The sequence below is a fragment of the Dryobates pubescens genome, chromosome Z, assembly GCF_014839835.1.
Source record: "Dryobates pubescens isolate bDryPub1 chromosome Z, bDryPub1.pri, whole genome shotgun sequence".
In the NCBI taxonomy this organism is placed as follows: Eukaryota; Metazoa; Chordata; class Aves; order Piciformes; family Picidae; genus Dryobates; species Dryobates pubescens.
In genome coordinates, this window is record NC_071657.1 from 46,811,557 (window position 1) to 46,835,950 (window position 24,394).

General features: G+C 36.8%; 1 protein-coding gene across 4 annotated transcripts in view; it reads right to left on the bottom strand.

Annotated features, from left to right (window-relative positions):
* Positions 1-24,394, bottom strand: part of DENND4C (DENN domain containing 4C) — a 64,298-nt gene that overhangs the window by 28,068 nt on the left and 11,836 nt on the right. For all 4 annotated transcript variants that reach the window (XM_054178993.1, XM_054178994.1, XM_054178992.1 and 1 more), the window contains exons 2-13: positions 18,742-19,069; positions 14,255-14,507; positions 13,160-13,229; positions 11,436-11,605; positions 9,223-9,464; positions 8,328-8,394; positions 7,587-7,645; positions 6,272-6,416; positions 5,708-5,883; positions 1,853-1,953; positions 1,030-1,248; positions 127-272 (exon numbers count right to left, since the gene is read on the bottom strand). In XM_054178993.1, the coding sequence (XP_054034968.1) occupies positions 127-272; positions 1,030-1,248; positions 1,853-1,953; positions 5,708-5,883; positions 6,272-6,416; positions 7,587-7,645; positions 8,328-8,394; positions 9,223-9,464; positions 11,436-11,605; positions 13,160-13,229; positions 14,255-14,507; positions 18,742-19,052 (1,959 nt within the window). In that variant the 5' untranslated portion in view covers positions 19,053-19,069. The remainder of the gene's footprint in view (positions 1-126; positions 273-1,029; positions 1,249-1,852; positions 1,954-5,707; positions 5,884-6,271; positions 6,417-7,586; positions 7,646-8,327; positions 8,395-9,222; positions 9,465-11,435; positions 11,606-13,159; positions 13,230-14,254; positions 14,508-18,741; positions 19,070-24,394) is intronic.

Genomic DNA, 24,394 nt, shown 5'->3' on the forward strand with positions numbered 1-24,394 from the left:
CAATAGCCATTAAGAATTCTAATCCCTCAATACACTTACTGCAGAGGGTATCTAACTCTACAACTGAAAACCAGGACAATAGCACAAAATTAACAGTTGATTTTGAAGTACATCTAGGTTTTTCACCTTTTCTATGCAGTCATCAAAAAATGCCAAGCCAGTATCCTTGTCACTCACAAAACTGCACTCTTCAATAAAGCGGCTGAAAATCTGCGTTTTGGTGAGGTGTGTGTAGAACTTTGTATAGGCCCGGTCTCTGCTTTTTAAAAATCCTGGTTGTAAAGAGGAACACACAACTAAATACCAGTTATGAGTTCTGTAAGAAATTAGCACATGAAGAGTCAACATAAAACATTTAAAGGGCTAATAAAAACAACTGCTTATCACTACTTGCATCCAGAAGATTAAAATTAGAGGGGGTTTTTTTAGTAACTATTTTTCACCACAGTTAACACTTGTCAAGCAGTTACACTCACATAATCTGCTCACTGTGTTTGCTGAATTTTTGTGCAAGAAAGATAGTTTGCAAAAATTCAGAAGAATCTAAGATGATCCTGAAGAAAATTAAGACTTGCCAAATGTTTGACTAAGAATCTCAAATGTCTCTTCTAGTAAATGAAAAAAAATTAGAAAGTAATATACATAATGAACAAACGCAAACAAATAAACCAAGTCCCAAACACCACCACCACTGCAAACAAAACAAAGCATCCATGACATTTTACCTAGCAGAAATACTCTATCATTTCCAAGAGCAGCCCTTACAGAATATACCAGGTAGAGGGAGCATCATGCTACCGAAATACAGCTTTTCTAATATTAGAACCTGTTGCAGACTTGGGATTCCCATGTGCATATATTCATGTTCTAATCAACTTTGAATATTTTAACTTTATATAATTGCAATTTTAAGTATGTCAAGAATTGCACAAACAAAGGGAACTTGGACCTTCTAAAGTGAAACAGCTACTCAACCCTAAAGCTGTACTGCTGCCAATACTATCAGCAGCTGGTTTGCCTCACCCTCACCTTGATGATCAAATAAGGAATCAGCAGCAGTTGCTTTATTTGAAGGTGCCTGTGTGATTGGCTTGAGGAACGTTCTGTAACCCTTTAAAATGGATGCCATGAAACGCAGAAAAGCTTCCTGGATCTCCATTTCAAGCTCTGTCATCTTTTTCTGCCAGGAGAAATCTGCCTCAATAGGAGTCATCTCCACTGCTGAGCCTTCTTGAGTTTTCCTGTGAACTAGCAATGAGCAACACATAGAAACCTATATTAAAATGTAGTGCATTCAAACCGTAACTTTTGCAAAATGCTAAAGATAGATTTCTGCTTGCCCATATTCAGAAGTGGCAAACCATAGAAATCCTGTCCCAGGTCATTAGGCTGAAGATAGTCAGGTTTTCCTTTTTTTTCACAAAAAAACCTTTGTCAAAGTTTTATTACTCAGTTGCTTTGGTAGAAAAGGCATTATGTGAGATATTCTGCAGTGTCTGCATAACAGCTAAGATATTCAACATTATTTTTCTCATATATTCATTTGCTCTATCACCTTTGATGAGAGCTATGAATTCTGGTTTAGGTCAAGATCCAAATGCACTTTATATGAAACTCTGAGTAAAGGCTACAAAAATACCCCCACATTTTAAGAAATCATACTAAAGAAAAAAAACAGCCTAAGAAAAAAATTCACACTGTAGATGAGAGAGGAAGACTTTACATTTCTACAGTAATTACAATTTCACGCTCGTAAGAGTGTATCAGAAAGTGTGGTTGTTTTCTTTGAATATTTATTTTCCCTTCCTTTAGGCAGTTTCTATTCTTAACCCTTCACATTTTATTTTTTCACCTGCTGCCAGCTGTGGGTGCAGCTTCTTTAAGGTGCTGAGCAGACTTTTACATGGCTTCTTAGGAAAATGTTTCCAGGTGGTGCTCTTCTTATCATCTGATCTGAAACATAGGAGAGGGAAAAAAAGGATATATAAAATATGGATCATATTTAAAAAAAAACCCACAAACTTCTCAGCCCTAAGTTGCTTCATTTTCAGAATGTAGTAACTAAAAAGAAAAAAACGTCTGAAAGGAAATCTTGTTACTGTCTCTCTCTGTGAAAAATGAAAATATGAGAATGACATAACTCAGAACTTCATTTCCTAAGAACAGTATAAATTGAGTTATGAGTAGAGTTTTCTCCTATCTGTAAAAATGATGTGCATCAAGAAACGATTCAGGCTTTCTACTTGAAGTTTCACTGTGCTGGTTTTCCTTTCAGATTTTTAATCAGTTTTGCTAATATAATTGAAGTACACTAAACCACAAGTAATTACTATGCAAAGTCTATACCATCATAAATCTGCCATAACTTGTGGTAGTTTTAGGCTATGCCTTGAAAATTTTCCACAGATCTTGAACAGAAAGTAATAGAATATAAATAAATCACTATTGGATGCAAAAAAGAAAATAGTAAGGTCTAAATAATCCCATCGGACAGGCTACTAACAAAGTTGGTTTGTATACACTAACTTTCTCTCTTTTCATTCCCTTCATTCTAGCAGTTACTAGCTCTGGCTTCTGCTGGCTTGCTGACATTGGCTGCATTAATTTGTTGTGGCTGAGTATTAACAAACAACTCTCGGCTCTTCTCTCTCCTTTATCGTGTACAGGGGGGAATGGAGCAGGGAGGAGGAAGCTGCTGGTAGCCCCCTGGTTTGTCCTGGTGGGTAGTTGTGTTGTTTGTAAACTGTACATATATGTAAATATTGTATTCATTGCATTTGATTTCTAGATTGTAGTTTTGCATGTAAACACAGCTTGCTTTGCTTTCAACTGAGCTGGTCTGGCAATTTTATGTTGGGAGGGAATTTTCAACCCACCACATAATTCTACTGATACAAATAAAAACAGTTTGGAACACAACATGAACCGCTGTCTGTAATATGCTGGAAGACTGGTTCAGTAGCTTTATGTTCGTATGGTACACTGTAACATATCTATGGCAACCAGGTTCTGGATTCAACCACAGGCGAGCAGGAACTAGGAAGACTGGGAATTCAGTTCACAGTTTGAAAATTATGTGGTTGATTAGACAGTGGGGTAAACCAGCCTAAAGGGATGCTTATCTTTGTTAGAAGGACAGGGGTACAATGCCAGGCTTTGTTTAAGCCATTTGATGAGGGAAAGAGAGCAGGAAGTATCCTGAGAACTGCTATGCCTCTCCCTGGAAGGCAGAAGAAGGTGGAGAAGAACTGCTCCAACAGGGAGTACAAGAAACCTTGTGTCAACAAAACTTTATCAGTCATTTCTTTTCAAACTGAAGTTGTTACTGTTTGTTTTACACTTTACATAAGTGAAATGTTTGTTCAATTACTCAGTTCAGTCAGCATTGACACAGAACTATCTTGGGAAGGAAACCTAAGTTTCAGAAGTTAAAGGCAAAAAATGCACGCTTACAGGCCCCTTTGCCTGTTTTTTTTTTTATGCACCATAAAGACATTCCTACAAACAACATAAGTGGTATTGTTCCAAAAATGCCAGGGAATAAATCCTGACATAAGACAAACTCTTGAACATTTGCCCTAAACAGGCTACTCTCATTAGACAAGCTTCAGTGTTATTTTCACAGAAACAGTTGAAAACATCAAAAAAAAATAGCATTGGGAAGGATGCTGGGAATGATGCTGAATGAATAAAAGACCTTCGGCATTTTGGGGCAGTAAATAAAGCTTCAGTTGTCATAATGAAGACCGCAGCAGATTTACTCTAAAAAGACAGCAGACAGGTATACTGATGTAGCAGAACACACTGTATTTTTCGAACGCTGTTCTTCTACTACAGTCTTTCAAAGTTAGCAACAGTGCTGTTACATACTTCTACACTTTAAAAAAAAGGGCAGAAGTATCATCACAGAAATAAAGAGTGGCAGGAATATATGTGAGTGAAATGAAATGTAACACTGCTCTTTCCTCACTAATATCATAGCATTTTAGAATTCTCTATGATCATCAATACTGAGTGGTTCATGGAGATTTGAGGTTACCTACAACTCTCTGAAACTGAAAAATATCCTCCATTTCCAGGTAGGTACCAGTATCTCAGATTTACTTAAGCCAAATGTTAAGATGTGAAATTCCTCTGTCAAGTGGTACTGATGAGGCACATGCAAAATTGGCAAGAAAAGGAAAAATAAAAATCAGACTATTGAAAGAGAAATGAACTTATATGACAGTAAAAGCACAAAAATCTTTCCAGTTGAGTCCCTCATAAGAATTCAGCTACTGATAGAATTTTCGTTGAGCAACCAATCTGTGTAAGGTCGCTAATTGCTGTTTCCAGCAGTCATCTGAACAAAATCTTGACATCCTTAACTCCCTGCTAAATTCCCTGTTTCTACCTCCTTTTTCTGTCTTCAGCTTCCATTCTACTTACGAAAACAAAACAACCACACAACAAAAAAACCAACACGTTCAGGTATTTTTCACTGCAAATATCATCATACAAAAAAGTTTCTTCAATACATTCCTATTTCATGACACCTATTATAATAATTCTTTCGGTGGCGTAAAGCTTTAATATACAGTGATGACAATGATTTTTGTAGTGTTTTTAATGGGGACCTAAGAGAAGGAGAAAAGAACACATAAAAACCACAAACACAGTCTGCTCCATTGTTTACTCTTTCCTTTGGTGCTACTGATAAAAAAAAAGAAGTCAGTAATGTAACAGGAATATTTGCTTCAGTAGAGGAAACAACACAATCAAAATCAAAAATGCATTAAACTGACCCATAAATCAAATGACTAATTCTAACTCAAGTTAGGAAAAACAAAAGTCAGAAGTTAAAAAGTGACATGAAATGGGGGAAAAAAAAAATACATATTTTCATAAAGATCTACACTTTATTTCTTGATGTTCACCCTCATCTTGAATTACCTTAGATGTCTCTGTTTATGACCTAATTAGTTCAAAATTGAAAGCTAATTCGTAGTTACTAAACTAAACATCTGAAACAACTGAATTTTCAATTCCATTATTTCTATTTTCATTTAGATATAGAAAACCAGAACAGTTACTATGAATTAACCTCTTCTTAAGAAGGCATGTACAAACTGTTCATGCAACACCTTCAATTTAAGAAAAGCTTTAAAGACATGATAAAGTGAAAATGTTTTAGATTGAATGTAATAAAGACAGCAAATTTTGCATGAGCCACTTCATAAAAAACAATCAGTCCATGTAAATTGAGAAAAAAAATCCTTTACTAACACAAAAATAAAATGCCCCAAGAGTCAAAAAGCTGTCACAAAGGGTCTTGAAGCACTCATGTTTATACCAGTAGTCACTGATCACAGGCAAACCACATTCAAAACTGGTAGGTCTAACTGGAAAGGTGAGATATGGTGAAGCAGGAAAAACAACAAAACAACACAAACAAAACAAAGCCAACACATCTCTTACTCATTTCTAGCTTTTGTCCCATTCTCCTAAGAGGAACTACTAGAATTGGAAACACAAGCCAGAACACATTACCATTGTTGACTAAATTTATAGCAATGTCTGATCACATTTTTTGTAAGGAGCACTAAGATTTACAATATTTAATTTGCTATAAAGCATTAGAAATGACAAAAAAGAACAGAGACAGTAAGAAACAAACCATCAGCAATCTTTCTCTACAGATAAATGTAAAAAACTCCACAGAACTTACATGTACACCATGTTTGTGTCTAGGTCAATACACACAACATCCTGTGGTGGATCATACAGATCAAAGTATCGTGAATCAACTCCAACAATAAATGGAACAGGTGCACTGAGTACGGTGGCCAGAGACAAAGGACAGAGGGGGATATATGGACATTGCCACTGAAATGGAAATATCATCTGAAGGAAAAATTAAATCAATGCATTAAAACATGACAACAGATATGGTACAATAAACCCCAAGCAGTTACAGGCAGCAACGTGAAATGAAGTTGGTAAAAGCCATAAAGGACTGCCAAAAGAGCCTTCACATTTCACCAGTTATTTACAGCACAGCTCTCAGTCATCTATGCAAAAATGTTGACAATTCCAGTAGTTGTAAGACACTAATGAAAAAGATGTTACTAAAAAAGCACTACTACAAAAGTTGTAGGGCACTTTAACCAGATGTTATTGGTGGGAATAATAATCATCTAGTACATAAATCATTTTAGTTTAAAAAGCTTTGTAACAACTCCAATGTTTGAACTTACTTCTCTCACTGCTATACAGACCACTTTGTACTTACAGCCACAACAGCTTCAGCAACTCCTGTCAACACAGCTGGTCTAAGAGAATGGAGGAGGATCTTCCCTTCTAGCAATACAAAGAGCAAGAGGGTGGCACAGTTTTCTGGTCCTAGTTTCATAAGCAGAGTGCTAAAGTTTGCTCCACTAAAGAATGGGTGAGAAGGAAGAAGAAAATATGAATGTTGCAGGATTTTTTTATTTATTTTTTTTTAAGTCTCTACTATGAAGCTTTTGACAACTGTTCTGGACCAACTAGTTAGATATTTGATATATGCTAATATTAATAGTATTTATCTATCTAATAGCTATCACCTCAACATGAGACTTGCACTGTGACAGAGAAATCTGAATTCAAATTCTACTGCTAAAGAAACATATGCTGTACATTCTGCTGCCGAGTTTGTGTTGTTCATATGCACAAGCCATCATCTTCATAACAGAGATCTGGTTAACAACAATTAAGGCACTTAACACCAGTAGCTTCACATGACAGATTACCTCAAGCAAAAATCATGCACTAGAGTATCCATTTGATCTTAGAAACACAGTACTAAATTAAGTAAAATCAATCCATCATTCTCACAGCAACATGCTTTTAGTTTCTATAGTTTAGACTGCACTGCATTTGTTTTGACTGTAGACATTTAGGAACTACAAAGACATTTTAAAGAGCCCTGGGGTTTAAAAATCTGCCCACAGAAAAGTGCTTTGAAGTTACTTTGCAGTTTGTTAGCTAGCTGCAATTTTTCACTTAAGAGGCTGTGTAATGTGATTAAACATGTGATTCTTCTGCATACAGAATATTATATTAAAATGTTTAAGCAGGGGAAAAGAATTGTAAAAGGGACAAGGTTTTGTTTTTTAACTTAAAAAACAAACAAACAGAATCAACCAAAGTACCCAAACAAAACCCTGTTGTACAACTGTACTGGATGCAGGCAGTATCCAGAGAGACTTCATCAACACTGAAGCACAAATACCAAATTTTAGGTATAGTTTTTATTTTTCGAGATGTTTGCACCCCTAGATGTTGCCTGATTTCATGTAACTGCTTAATGCAGATGTCTCTCTCCAGAGTTCTTATAATAATCTGGCAATGTATCTTTACTTTAGAATAATTACTGATATTATTCTTCCATAAGGGACACATCTATGTCAAAAAGACAACACTGGACATTATAATTAATGTATATTGAGTCCTCTCTTTATAAAACCAAACAATACTGCAGTACTATCTGGCATCTTTCTATGACTCATTCCCATTTGCCTCTGAATTTTTCAAGGTCCATACAATTAAAATAGTAACAATGATACCTTAATGGCAATGGTGTGGAAACTGGCTGAGACAGTATTAATGCATCATGGGCAGAAAGCTGAAACACAAAGTATTACATCATTGACATGGACAACTCTGAAGTTACCATAGTATAGTATTCCAACAGAAATGTATATGCATAGCCTAATAAACCGCCCGTCTGACAGAGTGACAAACTTAGGCAAAAGATGTAGAACAGAGGCAATCTTTGAGACTGGTGTTTACTAGGTCCCGAGAGCTTGTATTAGTCATCAAAATGATTCTCTTAAGTTTCAGGAAATTGAGACTCTGTGTTGAACATGTGTCTGCTGCTAAGTGATTAAACAGAGAAGCAAAAGAGACTGTACCCTGGGCAAACGACCTTTGAATCACAGTAGTGGGTGGACAAGTGAGAGAATGACAGGAAACACTCTCCCCACAACTTCCCCCTGCCAGTCCCTCCAAAGGTAATGCCAATTGTGTCTGTTAAGTGGAATAATACATGACAGAAATGTCAAAACTGCAAGTGGACACTGCTGCCATTTACACCAGCTGAAGTATGAAACAGTATTTTGCTAAGCTACCCAAGGTTTGTAACAATGCAAAAGGCGGCCAAACTATCCAGCTCCTCCCCACTCCCTTCCAGCAGATGGGTATTCAAAGCAGAGTAAAAAGCCTAAAGGAAGAAACTAGGCTTTAAAAAGAAAGAATGAGGGCTTGGCCTTACTGTAACTGAAAATGGAAGCAAATGGTTTGCTTACCTGCACAAGAATTCTTGGCCTTTGTGGTGAAGGGAAAGGTATATTGTGCATAAAATGGGATATGTGCCTGAAAAGAATGTAAGATGTTAGAAAACCAGTGCTAAGGATTAATCAGGGGCTGAAAACAACGCTTTGGAATTACTGTGGTACCAAATTTTAGAAAGGTTTTTAAAATGTATTCAGTTTCGATAAGTTTAACAGCTTGTTTATGCAAACTGAAACAAGCTCCATTCATTCACATTTCATGTGTGAAAAATTAATACTGGCAGCTTCAGATATGTATGCAAAAGGTAGGAACACATGGGTATTTATGCCAGCCATTGAAAGGACCAGGCAGCCTAACCCCATTCCACACAGTTTTTAATAAGACTTAGCAAAGAGAAACTATATACTTCACAGCCAGATGTCCAATACATTTTTGAAGGTATCATATTTCAGCAAACTTCTAGGACTATGAAAAGCATCCTCTAGAGAATTTAAATACACACATGCACGCAGTCTGTGTTAGTTGCAGTGTTTGGAAGCAGACACATATTCATTGCTAACACAAAGAGTCCCTGAGCTTGTATTTATTAATCTAGAATGCAGCACTGCAGATGTAGTTAAGAGGAAGGTATACAGACAGGCCTGATGTACTCCAACAGAAAAGCCACAGCCACATAAAATTCAGTTGACTTTCCTGGCACTGCAAGGGCTGCTACTAATAAACAGCAGCTATGAAGCTATTAAACACTGCTATGATTGCCGCTACACTGTGTACAATGTAAACTATGCAGTGCAGGCAAGAGGGCAGAGCAAATGTACCAGTTAATCAAGTGTGATATGTATGTATCACATGACTTCTTGAGCTGATGTAACTCCCTCCCCACATTAACCTGAAAAATGTTTTACATACTTTTCAATGGGAAGAGGATGAGGTCCAGAGACAGAGAGTTTGTAAATGAACATAAGAAATTTTCGAAATGCTTCAAAGAAAGGCCAGTGTGAGAGAAGGCAGATGCATTTGTTGGAATTGATGGACTTGGAAGTAACCACTTTCCTCTCCACAGCCGTCAGGAGACCCAGCTGCAATTGCTGTTTTTCTGTTAACAGCTCCCGGGGATAAGGCTCATAAAACTGAATGGCAGCACCATAAACCTAAAAGATGAAGAATATCAGCTGAGCAGATCCACTATTTAACAGGTGACTGGATTAGAACTTTCAAAGCATATTAAGTCTTTGGTATTTGTGGACATACTACAGCTCAGAGTTTGTGAAATGACTTTTCATTTATATAGCATACACACAGTATTCTTATAAACAAAATGGCCTGTACCTTTGTACCTCTCTCTTTTTCACTCTAATTTCTTCAACAGAGTATTCATACTCAGCAAATTAAAAGGGAAGGAACAAACAGCATACTGTGATAAAATCCTATCTACCAACCATTATGGTCACACTGCTACATTAAGCAATAAAATTATTTTAGCTTTAATTTCACTGATTTTATCAAGCTAAACAGCTACTAATGTTTTCTCATGCTCCTTATTTGTTTCATAATTAACTGAATTATTCTGGCAAGCTTAGCAAAAGGAGAACACAAAGATCGGTATCACAGTATACATTCTCTCTTAGAAAAATACTGGCAGCTATTGAATTCCACCTTGCAAAAGTAGAATTAATAGACTGGAGAAAAACTTTAATTGTTCTTTGGAATTGAAAGAATATATAAATTTCTTGGACATGGGCCTGAGGCAGTGTGGAATTTGAGCTGCTATCAATAGAGCCAAACTTTTATTTATTAGTCAGAGAGATATAATTATGCATTACAGTCACTTATTCCTTCATGAAGTTCACTCACACAAAGACAGTGGCAAGCTGAAGCAATGGCTTGGAGACTAACCCCCAGAAAGGATTCCTTGCTTCACCAGCTGTACCTATAACCCTGCAGTCTCCGTGTACAGCAGTGTGATCGTTTGAGGCTGTGCCTTTAAGGAAGGGGCACACTGGCTAAATGTTTATAAACTATTTTGGTATTCTAAACGAATTTCATTGGTGGATGGACGAAATGCAACTTTAAGTTATCGGGCAGCTGGGACTTTCTCTGTCTTCCTTTCTTTGCTGTCCCTTTCAGCTGGACTGTTTCTGGGCTTCTTGCCAAGAGATAAGAACTAACGTAACTCCCTGTGCTTAGGCCTCTGCTGTGCTAACTCCCCTTTTTCCTCTTTTTCTACCTTTCTGGGGGAGAAGGGAGGTAGGGGAATGAAGGGGGCACAGGGGGAAGCCCCCTCTGTTGGGGGGCTGGTTTCTGACTGTGTTTATTTGCTGTATATTTCTGTATATATTGTAAAATACCTGTATTTGTTGTGTTACATATAATCTGTTTCCTTGTAAAATATAGTCTCTCATTTCTCCAACTGGGTTTTAGCCGCAGTTTCTTTCTCAGTGGGGGAGGGAAAGCGGAGCCTTTCCTTTCAATCCACCACAAGCAGACAGTCTCTTCTCACATGCAGGCTGAGTCATGCAACACATTTTTGGTGCTTGTGTGTGTGCTGGTGGCCCTATACAGATTCAGCAAATAGCTGGTGCTCTGCATCTCACTTCATGTGAATCCAGCAGGATCACAGGAATTCATCAGCACTTCAGACCGTTTCACATGCTACCTCTCACACACTCTTCTCTCACTCCCCTGCCATTTTCTGACAATTGTTTTCCTACTCACACACACAAATTAACACAGAGGCAGCTTTTAAGGTAACTATAGGAAAACTGTTAACTATTGAAACATGGCTAGCACATGTCGTAAGTGAACATCTTTTAACATGCAGGCTACATTTCCACTCCCAGAGATTTCTGGGAAACACCCTGTCCCTTAAGGATTCTATGAGCTGTGAGTTTTGGTTTAAGTGTATGGTTCAGCCTACATGTGAGTAAACAACACATGTTCTTCCAGTAGCTCCTGGTGTGGTTTACTTCTGTCTTATGTGAAGGCTCCAGGAATACAATTCTATAAGGGAAACCTTTAAGGATTTGTTATATTTCTTAAATGCAGAAGAAGCAGTGCCTATTTACCTCTCCAGCAGCCACCTGAACTAAAAAGCAAACACTAGCCATGGTGTAGAGCCATACCTTTTCTGCAGAAGAACAGGTCAGTACAAATGTTGAGAACACAGGTAGTGGATATTTGGTTTGAGAGTCCCAGCACTCAATAGTAGCTCCCATAGGAAGGCAGAAGAGAGGTACAGATTCCGACAGTGGGAATGACTCATAGTTCTCTTGAGGGTATCTGAAAATTAAGCCTTCAGAATGGAAGAAGGAAATTAAGCATGTTTGATCTGCAAGTCTAAATAACGTAAGTGCACACTACTCCCACAGTTTGTTGGTTGTCTGGACTTCATAATTGAAGATTACATACGTAGAAGAGGAAAGTCTCTCATTTGTCAGTATCATAGTATCACTCAGGGTTGGAAGGGACCACAAGGATCATCTAGTTCCAACCCACCCTGCCATAGGCAGGGACACCCCACACTAGATCAGGCTGGCCAGAGCCTTGTCCAGCCTGGTCTTAAACACCTCTAGGAATGGGGCCTCAACCACCTCCCTGGACAACCCATTCCAGGGCTTCACCACTCTCATGGTGAAGATCTTCTTCCTCACATCCAGCCTGAATTTCCCCACCTCCAGCTTCATTCCATTCCCCCTAGTCCTATTACTACCTGATATCCTGAGAAGTCCCTCCCCAGCCTTCTTGTAGGCCCCCTTCAGATACTGGAAGGCCACAATTAGGTCACCTCGGAGCCTTCTCTTGCCCAGACTCAACAGCCCCAACTCTTTCAGTCTGTCCTCATAGGAGAGGTGCTCCAGCCCCCTGATCATAGTCGTGGCCCAGTAGGACTAAGTCATTCAAGCGACAAATATTTAAAAACTGTGTATGAATACTTTTTTCCACTTTTAACTAGCTGGGAATTACCTGTGCTATTTAAATGTGTCATTGGAACGGATTTAACAAAGATGACATTACTATGAAGAAAGTTGTAATTTACCCACTGGAACAAAAAAAAATAGAAGCAATACCTCCACTGAAAATACGAAGATAAACTAGCTGGCTGTCCACGTTTTCTCCTAATGGCTCAATATGTTCAATATAAACAAATAATTCATTCAGTGGCATTGGTTTACTATTGCTGTTCATCTAGCTTATTTCACAGTACACAGACTTTGTTATTTAAGCTTTCCAGTTCTACTTTGTAGTTTACAGCTTTCAAATGAATTTGGTGCACTTAATGCTTAGTAGAAGCTATTTTGAAAGTTTTCTTGGACTTCTTAGAGAAAAAAAAATCTGTAGCTGTACATTAAAAACCAAAAATTCTCCTCAAATAAGAAACAAGTGAATCATTGTGGAAGCAAAGGGAAGAAACATACTTGACTTTCAAATTAAATGAAAGATGTTGCAGTAGCTGTGAGACATAAAAGAAAAATGAGTGAGGTTGAATAGAATTTTTACTTACTCCTCCATCATGACTAATGCAAGAAATACAAAGTCTTTTGTTACATCTAAAAATCTTGGTAAACTCTCTACTGAAGTTCTTAAGCCCAAACCTGTATTGATAAGAACTAAATTAATAGAGAGAAAGGCTATCCTTATTAAGGCTTTTGTTTGGTTGGGGTTTTTTTCTGGGAAAAAAATGAGGGGAGCAAACAAGGTGCTACAGTAGTTGGATTCAACTGACTTGCTTTAGGAACAGAATTCTAACAGACAGCAGTTAAAACCTTTTAAATTGTATTTGACTTCAACATGGGATTTAAATCCTTTTGTTAGCCTATTTTGACAGTCTGCTTCTAAAATTACTCACCAGCTTTATATGCTAAAGAGTTAGAAACTGGCACAGACTTCTTGTAACAAAGGTACACACTGGAACCCCACTGGAAGACACAAGTTTCATCTTAGAACCAGTATATGTGACAACAGAGAAATTAAAGTAAAAGCATTTGAATATAAGCTGATGTAGAAACACAGCAGACATTCAAATAAAAGGTGGCACAGAAGAAAATGACTAGTTGGCTACTGAGTTCATGTAAACATGTAATTGAGAATGCACCCTTCTTACATCTTTTAGAGATTATAGGATTTGCATAAATTAATCACATCACTACACTACCCTGACTTATTCCAATAGAAGAACAGGTAAAATTGAAGCTGATAATTTACCACTTCACATTTTCTTTGTTATTTAGAAGGAGACCTTCATGGAAGCTTCTTTAGTGGAAATAAAATTTTAATCACCACCTGAAGCTTTTATTGTACTTCCATAAACTGATTATTTACATAGTGTTTTTGCAGTTTGTCTGACTATATTGTAGTGTTAAAAATTACTTATTTCAGCCTGATTAAACTACATGCAAACCAGATTAAATAAAACCAAACTCATTAAAAAAAGAAGTACATAATAAAACTGTAAGCAGTATTTATCATTCTTATATGTCTTAGCAACACAGGCATTATTAATTAAGTAAGAAAAAAGGACTTGTGACTCTTACTGAGTGTCAGCTTCAACAATGGGTTGAGAGGGAGACAAATGGTTAATTCCTAAATTTTTTAAAAATCCATTGCACTACTAGCACCTAGATATGAATATGCAAACTGAAACAGTGAGTAGTAAGTATGAAGAAGTAATTCTTAACACCAAAGGAAATCAGAGCAACAAAATCTGGAGAAATGAAGTCTCACATATTGTATACAGAGTAAAAGAATTATGATGTAGCAATAGAAGACAATTATGACAGTGCTAAAAGGAGTTCAGAGTTACTCCTTCAGGCTTGTTAGTATTTTTAAAAAAATTTTAAAAGAAAAAAAAAGGGGAAAAAAAAAAGAGAGAGAAAAAAAAAGAAAGGAAAAAAGGAAGGAAAAAAAAAGGGGAAAAGAAAGTCTCAAGGTTTTAAGTACTTACCATACCACAATTTAAATTCTTATCAACTTTGCAGAATGTATGAGGAGGGGTTTCTCCTTTACTGGTAACAATAACACAAATATCTGTCACTGCTAATGAATTTTGAGGCCGTATTGCAGGAGCCCTTCGATATGTGATAAAGATCCGTTGAGAAGAAGCTGAACTGTTGTTAACATTAGCGCAACGACCATAAGGAGTAGCTTGTATCACCTCACAGCCTGATATGATGCGTTCCTTCCCTTCATACAGAACTCTGCAGACAGGAAGGAAATAAAATCTTATGCTCAAATACATACGAAACTGCTTGGACAAACTCACAGCAACTGTTTATCCATTAGCACCCTATGTCATCACCGCAAGATTCTGACATGAATTTTATATATTGTCTTTCCTCATGCACAATTTGAGGCAAAGAAACAGTTCAGAAATACTTAAATATTTTAAGAAATCTCTTTGGAAACAAATGGTGTTGAAGAAAAACAGAAGTCTGAAACAATGACTACAGTTGAATCTATTCCCAGAAATCAGAATACATTCATGTGGCACATGCATTTTTTAACCAGGTAATTAGATCATCATATTCTTCACAAAAGAAAGAAACATCTTTCACAGTATCACGGCAGCTAAACAAGCTAAAACTTTACACTTCATCTTTTCCAAACATAAAGCTATTAGGAAGTGACCATAAGAAGAGTTGTAGAAATTAAACCATAAATCAACCGAGTACTTTTAATGCACAGATACTGTGACAGGACAAGCTTTACCTCTCATTACACATCCAGGTAAGCAATGGTTTCATTTGCTTCATTTTCTGCAGTATGTATAGAGTACTTGCCATCTTCAAATGAATTTTCATCTTTACAATATATGGCAAGATTTACTATAAAGGGAACATATTAAAACTTTGTATTTTGTGACTTGCAGCTTCTCACATATAGTGCACCACAGTTTTACTTTAAAATAAAAAATAACCAGGCAACACATGCTTTACTTATCCCAAAGACCCTTGGTTAAATGTTTGACAGAATACTAGAAAGTCGGTATTGGAAAACTTCAAAGTCACGTGTACAAGCTAGTAAAAATTTTGTCTTCTTCCAGATCAAACAACTCTCAGAACTTCCAAATATATTTGTGCCATTCATCTTCCCAAATTACTTAAATACTACTGTCCACCTTCAAAGTGAAATATGCAAATTTTACTCTTCATTCTGATTCCACAGATCATATGTTCATCTTGTAATGGTACTGAGGGGTACGTGAACAGTTCTAGAGCAATTTAATGAGAAGAAATCACGACTTCAGAACCTACGGCGATAAGGCTGCCATATAAGAGGAGGATAATATTCATGCCTTCAATAATGGTTTCACTTGTAAAGAATCTGATTATAATTTTTTCGCTACATTTAAAACAACATGTAGTCTCAGGCTCAAAACCAGCCTAATACAAGTATTTCCAAGATAAAACATTCGTTTTCTACCTAGTGGCTCAAGGTAACTGCAGACAAAGTACACGCTATTCAAATTACTTTCAAATTAAATAATCTTCTGGACTAATATGTCTTCCGCTCTTTATATTGGGTTACCCACTTAATATTTAAAAATATTTAAAAACCAACAACACAACACACACCAAAAAAAATCAAGCACAAAGCCAATAGCTACAATGGCAGCAGCTCTTGGTCACCTTCATTGTGCATCAAGAGTTTACACAACTCTTCACATCACTTCCTTACATTAATCAGAAGATAATTTTAACAGAGCAGTCTCCAATTGAAGTTTCAGTTTAGTTTTATTTCAACTTCATATATTCATATGCTTAAAATAAAATCCAACAGAAACATTTGTCAGCTGACAGTTTCTGTGAGGGAGAAACATCTGTCACACAACTCCACCAGTTCACTTTAGCAAGTTTACAAGTATTCTCAGGAAAATACTTAAAGACTTAAGAACTCAGTTGTACAAATACTTCTGAGAGGGCTGATCTGTGTTCAAGACTGTAACAGTGGAGTAATTTCCTATCAAAATCCAAGAAAAATAAGAGCAACTCTTATCCCTGCATATACACCAGCAGAAGTATTAAACCCTGACATCATGCATAGTCTTGAATTTAAAAAAAACATGAAGAAAACTGCCTCCCACAGATGACTCAAATTAAACAATGATTTTAGTGATTCAGACAAAAACATTCAGAAGTGATAACTGAAATATTTAACATCACACCCTTTATATACAAAGTCCTGCCTCAGATGAGACGTTTACTCCTACTTGTTTCAAATTCACAATATCTGCCTTTGATTAATTAGTATTCACTCAGGTCCCTTGTGTTCTGCTTCTATGAGCTTATACTTTGGTCTTGATACTAAGTACATCTTATTTGCTGCATTATTCTACCAACTTTAATGCAGTTTCGTTTCAAGCAAAATACAACCTAGAGCTTCCTCTAGATGTTATGTCCATCCTTTGTAAGGCAAAAGTATATTATTATGTCTCCACAGGGCTGTTTCACACTGTACATGGAGATTGTCTCATGACCAGTATTATTAATCTAAAGGTATACTTCAATACATCAGAAAAAAAGTTTAGAAAAGACAAATACTACCTTCTTGCAGCTGTTAAAAGCCTTAAACCACATAAAACTGTTTCTGGAAAACCATCTCAAAAATATGCAGACTACTGCAAATTGCATTATGTGGGGCTGTTCTCCATCTGACTTCTCACATTTCTGCCTCTCACAGTCCTTACGCAAAATAACTCATTTCATAATAACTTTTCCTATCTCATGTAAGAGAAGGCAGTATGCATGTATTCAATAACAAAGGAATTAAAATAAATATACTAGGCAGTAGGAGGATCACAGGTAGAGCATTGGGTCAAACAGAGGGAAAACACTGAATTGCCTTTTATTTCTACCACCACCACTACTATTATTTGTCCAAACATACAATGACTTGTTTCAATGTAATTACTGGTGGAATTTAATAAACAGTGAAACATCCTGTCTGTTAGGAAAATCTTCAAGTTTCTATTATGGCTTTTTAAAAAATCTTTATTAATTTTAATTTTTTAAATACATCCCTAGTAAAGAAAAACATTTCTTCAATTGGTACTCCTGCAGACATTTTTTAGAAAACAGGTATACAGAGTGAGATGAGTCCTTAGCACAGAACCACTTAGTAGTTAACTAAACAAACAAACAAACAGTCAGTATTTCTTTACTTACACAAAGCAGGCTACCTAACTTTTCTGCATTACCTAGTAATACAAGAACCTTTGCTTTTCTCCTCCTGTCACTTCTGTTTGCAACTTTCCTTACTCTCTCTCCTGCGGCCTTGCCAGGGGTATATTTCTTTTGACTACTGTGTGAGGACCAGTTGTTCCTGTGAGGTCTCATATTCTTTCCTTGGTCCATTCTACAGTAAGTGTTACAAACAGCACTTAAGTAAGTGTTATAAACACTTAAACATAAAATTCTTTTTCTGTCAGATTTTCCTGAATTTAAGAACAAGAGCTGGGTCTTTCTCATGATTCTGCCTCAAGTATAAAACTAAGAAAAGCGAGATCTTTTCAGTCTCACTGTGCCTAACCCAAAACAAATCTCTACCCCAGTTCTGTCTGTTTCTGGAAAAAAAACACAAATACTGGTTAGGAGAGCAACAGAATGACTAGTAGATTAATTATTTATAAACATGTAAGCTTAAGATACTAAAGTTTACAGCTATATGTAGGAAAAAGACCTAGCAGACACTTAAGAACCTGTGGAAGAATAGGAAAGCAGATGAAGGTCACAGAAATACAGAACACAAGGAAAATGGCAGAGAATCAGAAGAGTGTACTCCCACCTCCCTCATTCTCCAAACAGCATTTATTTTGTTTCCCTAAAATTAACCCTAAAAGAAACATACACACTTGCATGTACAAAGAAACATTTATCAGAATCATCTGAATGCTTGGAGTACAAGATAACTCAACTTTACCTAAATATTAACACTCTTGACACAAGACCATGCATTTGACTCTTTCAAGAGATCATTCAGCATGTCATCTGACTTCATGGATATTTAAGACTCAAATATAAATATTCTTCCACACTTGGCTCTTTGAGAGAATGTAGCACCTCATGAATTAACCTTCAGACTATACATTACAAAACAAATACAAAAAAGGAGGCAAGTTTGCTCTAACCAGTTCGTGCACACAGTTGCAGGAACAGCAAGGAGAAAACACTCATGTTCATCACTGCTTGGACAGAAAAGCCTGAGAGGATTTGTTAGGTGCGACAGCCTAACCAGATCTGTGTAATGCAAAATACAGAATAAATACTACTTGCCAAATACCACCATTTTCCAACAACAGTTTTAGGAAGTGTCCTTCTCAAGGAAGCACTTACCCAGCTAACTGTGAATAGAATAACTGTGAATATTTTATTTATCAAGCAATCCCTATGAAATCTACCCAGGCATTCAACTGTACTGTTATAGAAATCTCACCCGATGTCAGTAAGAGGTGGTTTGTCCCGGCCTCTCTTGTAGCAAAGAAAAAGTTCAGGACTCTTTAGACTTCCATAGTTTAAGTTGGCTTGAAGGGCAGTAGGGGTGGCTTCAACACAGGTGTATCCCTCTGGGACAGTTTCACCAGCTGATTTAATTATCACAGCAATGTCAGTAATTGGAGCCTTTGGACCAGTTGACTTTGTTTCATGTCGGCTTATTTCTTGGTCCAAGAGGGTTGCAGTATCTGTATCAGTGAGCCCTGCCACTACAAAATAGTCAGCCACTCGTGGACATTTGTCTTCTATCATGGTTATGTCAGTACTTCCTGGGAAAAATAAAGAGAGAGAAATCAAATGCTCTGTTTTCAAGATAAACCCGTCCCCTCAAAAAGTATGAGAATTTAACAAATTCTGCAAATATAAAAGATCCTACACAAAGATTTCATTAATATTACAGGGAAATTAAAAAAAAAAAAACACTTTGATTTCTGTCACTCAAAAAAGATAGTGTTCTTGGCAACCAGATTTCAGTTCTAGCACTGTAACAGTCATGTTTTAGCACAAGGAAGTTCAAGTAAAGTAAAGAACAACTCAAGGAGTTCAACACAGCAGTTACTACACAGAAAGTTGCTTGGAATTAGTTATTAAAACATTCGAACACTTCACAGGCTATAAATGAATGCAGGTACTTCTAACTAAAAACCATCTACATTTTTCTGTCATTAAATAGTAATTTGCAGAAACATGCCTTTTTTTTTTTCCTCTTCTTTTTGAGGAAGAACAATTCCAACTACATGCTTACTAGTTTATCATCTGCACGTTTCATAATCTAGGCTTAACAGTGCAGTCTTGAGACATTCAACTGGCAACACTACCATCTGGAAGTCATCTACAAAACTCATACATCTAAACCCACATTTCATCAGCTGATCAGCCAGGACATATCACTGCTCAGCTGCACATTTCAGATCTGCAAATAAGAGCTGCTCTTCCAGCACCAGCAATGTACACTAAGCTATGGTTTTAAAGTGGTGAAACACAAGCTTCTGTTAAAGCTAGCTGACACACTACATCCAAATATCACAATTAAGTACAATTTAAAGCATGAAATCCATGTGTTTTCAGAAGTTGAGTGAGAAAAGTTTGATACTAATTTTATACCCCCATGTTTCCATTCCCACATTTCTGGGGATCCCATCTAGAAAGCTAACAAAGAATGGAAGTCCAGTTTCCATCTTTGAAAACAAGACTGCCACAGCTGCCATGGTTCCACCTACAAAGGAGTGGCCATCCCTGGGTATTATCAGATAATAAATGCATCAAAATTGAAAGATTTTTGTATTTAGAACATTCCGGACTGATAAATGCAGAACATAATTCTGTTCCTGCAACCCTGTTCTTCTCAGGTTCTTATCCTGCCATTTCTTACTGAAATTTTACTGAAGAGGTATCTTCCTGTTTTACTCTTCACAATACTTCTTAAACTTTTTATCAAAAATGTTCCGAGTACTCAGTTATTAATCCTGCACACTTACGAAAAAATCTTAGCATAAGAATATGCCATGTAGATGCCAACCACTATACTGGAAAGTACTGTTGCATGAGAGAAAATAGGGAGGAAAAGTGAAACAACTACATGCAAATCCTTTCAAACTGGAAAGACTCTTCTCTACAATTTGTTTTCTAGAATGCCTTGTACTTCAGTGATGGTTTGACTAACAGCTTTAGTAGGGCAATCCATAAACAGAGATCCTGGGAGGAGAGACAAACATATCTGGTTCCCCTGAAAAGGAAAAAGCCATGGGATAGCTACTCACATGACTGAGTTTTCATGCCTAAAACACAAGGATGCCATATCAACAGAAACAATAAAAGCTTCCTCAATTTGTCAGGTATTCAATGCCTACGTCTCCTGAAGAACAAGAAATTTATACAAAGCCATAGCTAGTTTGAAGCTTATGAATAATTTTCACCTACAGAAATTGCAGTAGTTTACTTCCCCCCCCCCCCGCCATAAACAATGTGAAATTAGCGATAAAGACTTTTACATGTGGAATGCAGGGGTAATGGCTTCAATTTGATCTCCTATAAATTGCTACTTCTATTAATAGGTCTCTCCTCATACTGCCACTGCCCAGTCCCACTTTCCATTTTGTCCAGAGCTGTAGTTTGTGCATCCATGTGATGAACTGGAACAAGGAATTGCTCTGGCTGAATGCTAACCTGGCAGAAACTGTTTAGTGTTCAACCACAGCAATGATTCCCTGTGTCAGCAGAAAGGCAGTAGCAATACATCCCTTTTCAGAAGCAGCACTGACTTGTACTGGAGTAATCATGCCTCTTAAATGCTTAGACTAATTCCAGAATTATAAAAAATAAATAAATGAACAACCAACCAACCCTCTCTGCTCTCCTGGTAAGTATGGAAATTGTCAGCCAGAGTACTATTTGCATTTGATGTGTGTAAACAAATTATTGGAATAAGCTGCTAAAAACAGCAAAATGATTGGTATAATACAGTTGTGTTTATTAAAAACCAAAACCTCTGTTAAATGCCCCAGCTTTTTATTACATGCTACCTGTTCATACAGCTCAGTACCAAGTTCTGTCAACATTAAAATAGTTGCCTATATTTATCTTTAGCATACAGAGCAGGATATGAAACAGTAATAGTAACAGCATAAAATGTCTCTAAACTGTTTGCAATTTTAATCACAGTTATAGTTCCTGGAATAGCACTGGTGTTATTCTTGACTGTTTTTAAAGTTTTTAAAATTTTAAGCACCTGAAAAATTAAATTATAGATTTGGGAAGGCAGAATGCAAATAAAGACAACCTGTTCCCAGATCTTTACCCCGGGGGATCAATAGAACTGTAGCAACTGGTTGCTAAGGAGCATACACTTACATCCATTATTTTATATTTTTCTTTTCATTCTACCTATGTTTTACTTCAAAGAAACCCTGTTTAATATGTAGCAGACAAAAGTCAGAGTTGTCACACAACTGAGAAACTTGGCACACATGCCTCCTATGTCAGCACATTTACCAAGTTTTTCAAAACGTTCTGAGTATCTCAAAACAGTTCCCTTCCTTTTCCACAAGGATGAGAGAAGTAAGGTTTCAAGCACACACTAGAACTCACGTCTTCAAGAATTTATTCTCCAATCTCAGAAAGATTTAAAGCAACAGGATCTCTCTCAAAAGAGACTGTAATATCTTTAAAGATAACATGGCTATCTTCTTCAATGCAATAGCTTTAGAAACATAAGAAAGACACTAAACTGTGAACTAGCAGATAGCCACTAAAACCAAACAGAAACATAAGAATTCAATTAGTCCAAGGATACTATGCCTTCTGAACTGCAGGAAAAAGATAAACGCATGATTTGTGGAAGAACAAGAACAATTCACTGCTGTTTCCCACTATTTTCATGATACCTCACACAGAAATGAAGATGCACATTGCTTCTTTTGATAGACAGGGGAACAAACATTCTTCTAAGAAGCCCTTAATCATAAATTTTATCACAGCCACATTTCCCCATCACAATTTGAAGAGATACCATCTCCTGTCAGATTTGTATGAGTTGGTTTCTGTATATCACAAGACTACTAGAAAAACTTAACATTTAGAAATAAGGGGATTTTTATTGTAACACTCCATTCCCTTGCAGGACAAGCTACAGACAGAAAAACATTTTAAAGTTAAAACACATTACTTTAGGATGACGAAAATGCAAAATTATATTGAAAAAAAAGAGGCAACATACAAGTCCCACAGAAGATTATTTTTTTTTTAAAGCCTACAAAGATACTTTACTTTTGGTGAAATAAACTGAAACTGAACATAAGCAATATTGTTTTAAGAATTACAGGCTTTCTGTTGTCAAGTCTTTTGCTTAATATTCTTCATAACCTAAATTCAGTGAGCAGTGCTTCATTTCTCAAGAGTGCAATTATAGAAAATTGGTATCTGCACATCAACAGCAAAGACACACAGAAAGGAATACCAGAAAAGCTAGCACGCTAAAATCTTAGTCTAGAAATTTTCATTTATTTTCCAATACTATTAAATATTAGGAAATTGCTATGAGAAAATAAGCATTTTAAAAAAAAATCTTTTTTAGAAAGTCAGAGAGTACATTTTCAGCTTTACATTTCAGTGTTTTATTCACTAAAAGAAAAATCTGTTCTGAAAATAGATCTATTGACCTTTTCAAACGTTTAGGCCACCACCTTCATTTCATTTCCCAGAAAATTCTGGGAAATTACACTGGAAGGGTGATCTGGCAGAACTTTCCATCCTAAGAAGAGAAAAAAAGTCACTTTTGTGGAAGAGCTTTTTATTAAAGTCTTCCATTCCTAAAAAATCCTGGCATGATTTATACAATCTCATTTTGAACCTGTGAGAAAATTACTTAAGTACAGAATTCTAAGTCTATCCTAATCATCCCTGCAAAGAAGATTCACTATATACTGTACCTAAACTGAATGTAAAACATTTTTCTGAAGTTTATTTCTTTTTATAACGCAAGTCTGTGAGATAGAGTTGAAATTTGTCTCTAAAAAAATCTCATTGTTTTAAAATTTTTGCTTTAAGCAAGTCTCCACTAAACCCACAGCACACAAATACAGATGACTGAATGTCCTGGTTAAAGGCCAGGCAGATCCTCTCTTGCCCCTGAAAGGATGACACTCACACAAATGGATTGCAAAAGCAATGGAAAGTTTAAATGGAAAAGCAGTGGTGTTTTACAGGGACTACAAAGCATAGTGACAAAAGAATCCAAAAGCATAGAGAGTCCCTTATAGCACACACAAAGGTCCCCAACACTTCCCTTCTCCCCACCTGAGGGTATACCCAAAACCCCCAGGGCTCTTTCTTCCTCCCCCCACTGCTAGGCTAGTCTTGGGCTAGCCAGGTCTGAGACTGCCTGTCCCCTTTCTCCTCCTGGCATTACGCCTTGCCAGGCCTAAGAGGCCTTGAGATAACTCCCCCACCATTACTCAATAGGGAGCATGTCCCACGAGAGCAGAGAGGGAAGAAAGAGGAAGTGAAAGACTTCGCAGATGGATTTATAGGGCACAGGACATTATGGGTATGAAATACTCAATTTCTTGTGTCCACCTACTGGGCTGGAAACTCGGAGCACCAGAAGTGTAACTTATGTGGCAGTAACAGGAGGCACCCAGCCTAAACTGCCACACTGAAGAACTTAGGAAGAAAATATTCTGTCTTGTCTAATGGAAATTATTTTTGTAACTAGACTGAATAGGAAATAAGTTTTATTCCAAATTGAAGAGTAACTTCAGCACTTTCTGTGTATTGTGGCTGAAATATGTATGTTTCAGTATGATTTTTAAGCAGAGCAGATGTTAAATACAACCCAGGACTCCTACATAAATGCTTGTGGTTGCAAGTGAATCATACTTGGCTCTTGGCAGTGAAGAAGTTGTGGCTGCAGCCTAAAAGAGAAAAGCATTACTATGCTTTTCAACAACTACACTAGGTAGAACCTCATAGGAAAAAAATAAGGACTACTACAGTTACCTCACTCTCCAGAACAGAACTTACCAGGCTATGCAACCAAGTCTTTACACAGGCAACATCTCTATTATTTCCTATGAACTAATTAGAAGCTTGTTAAC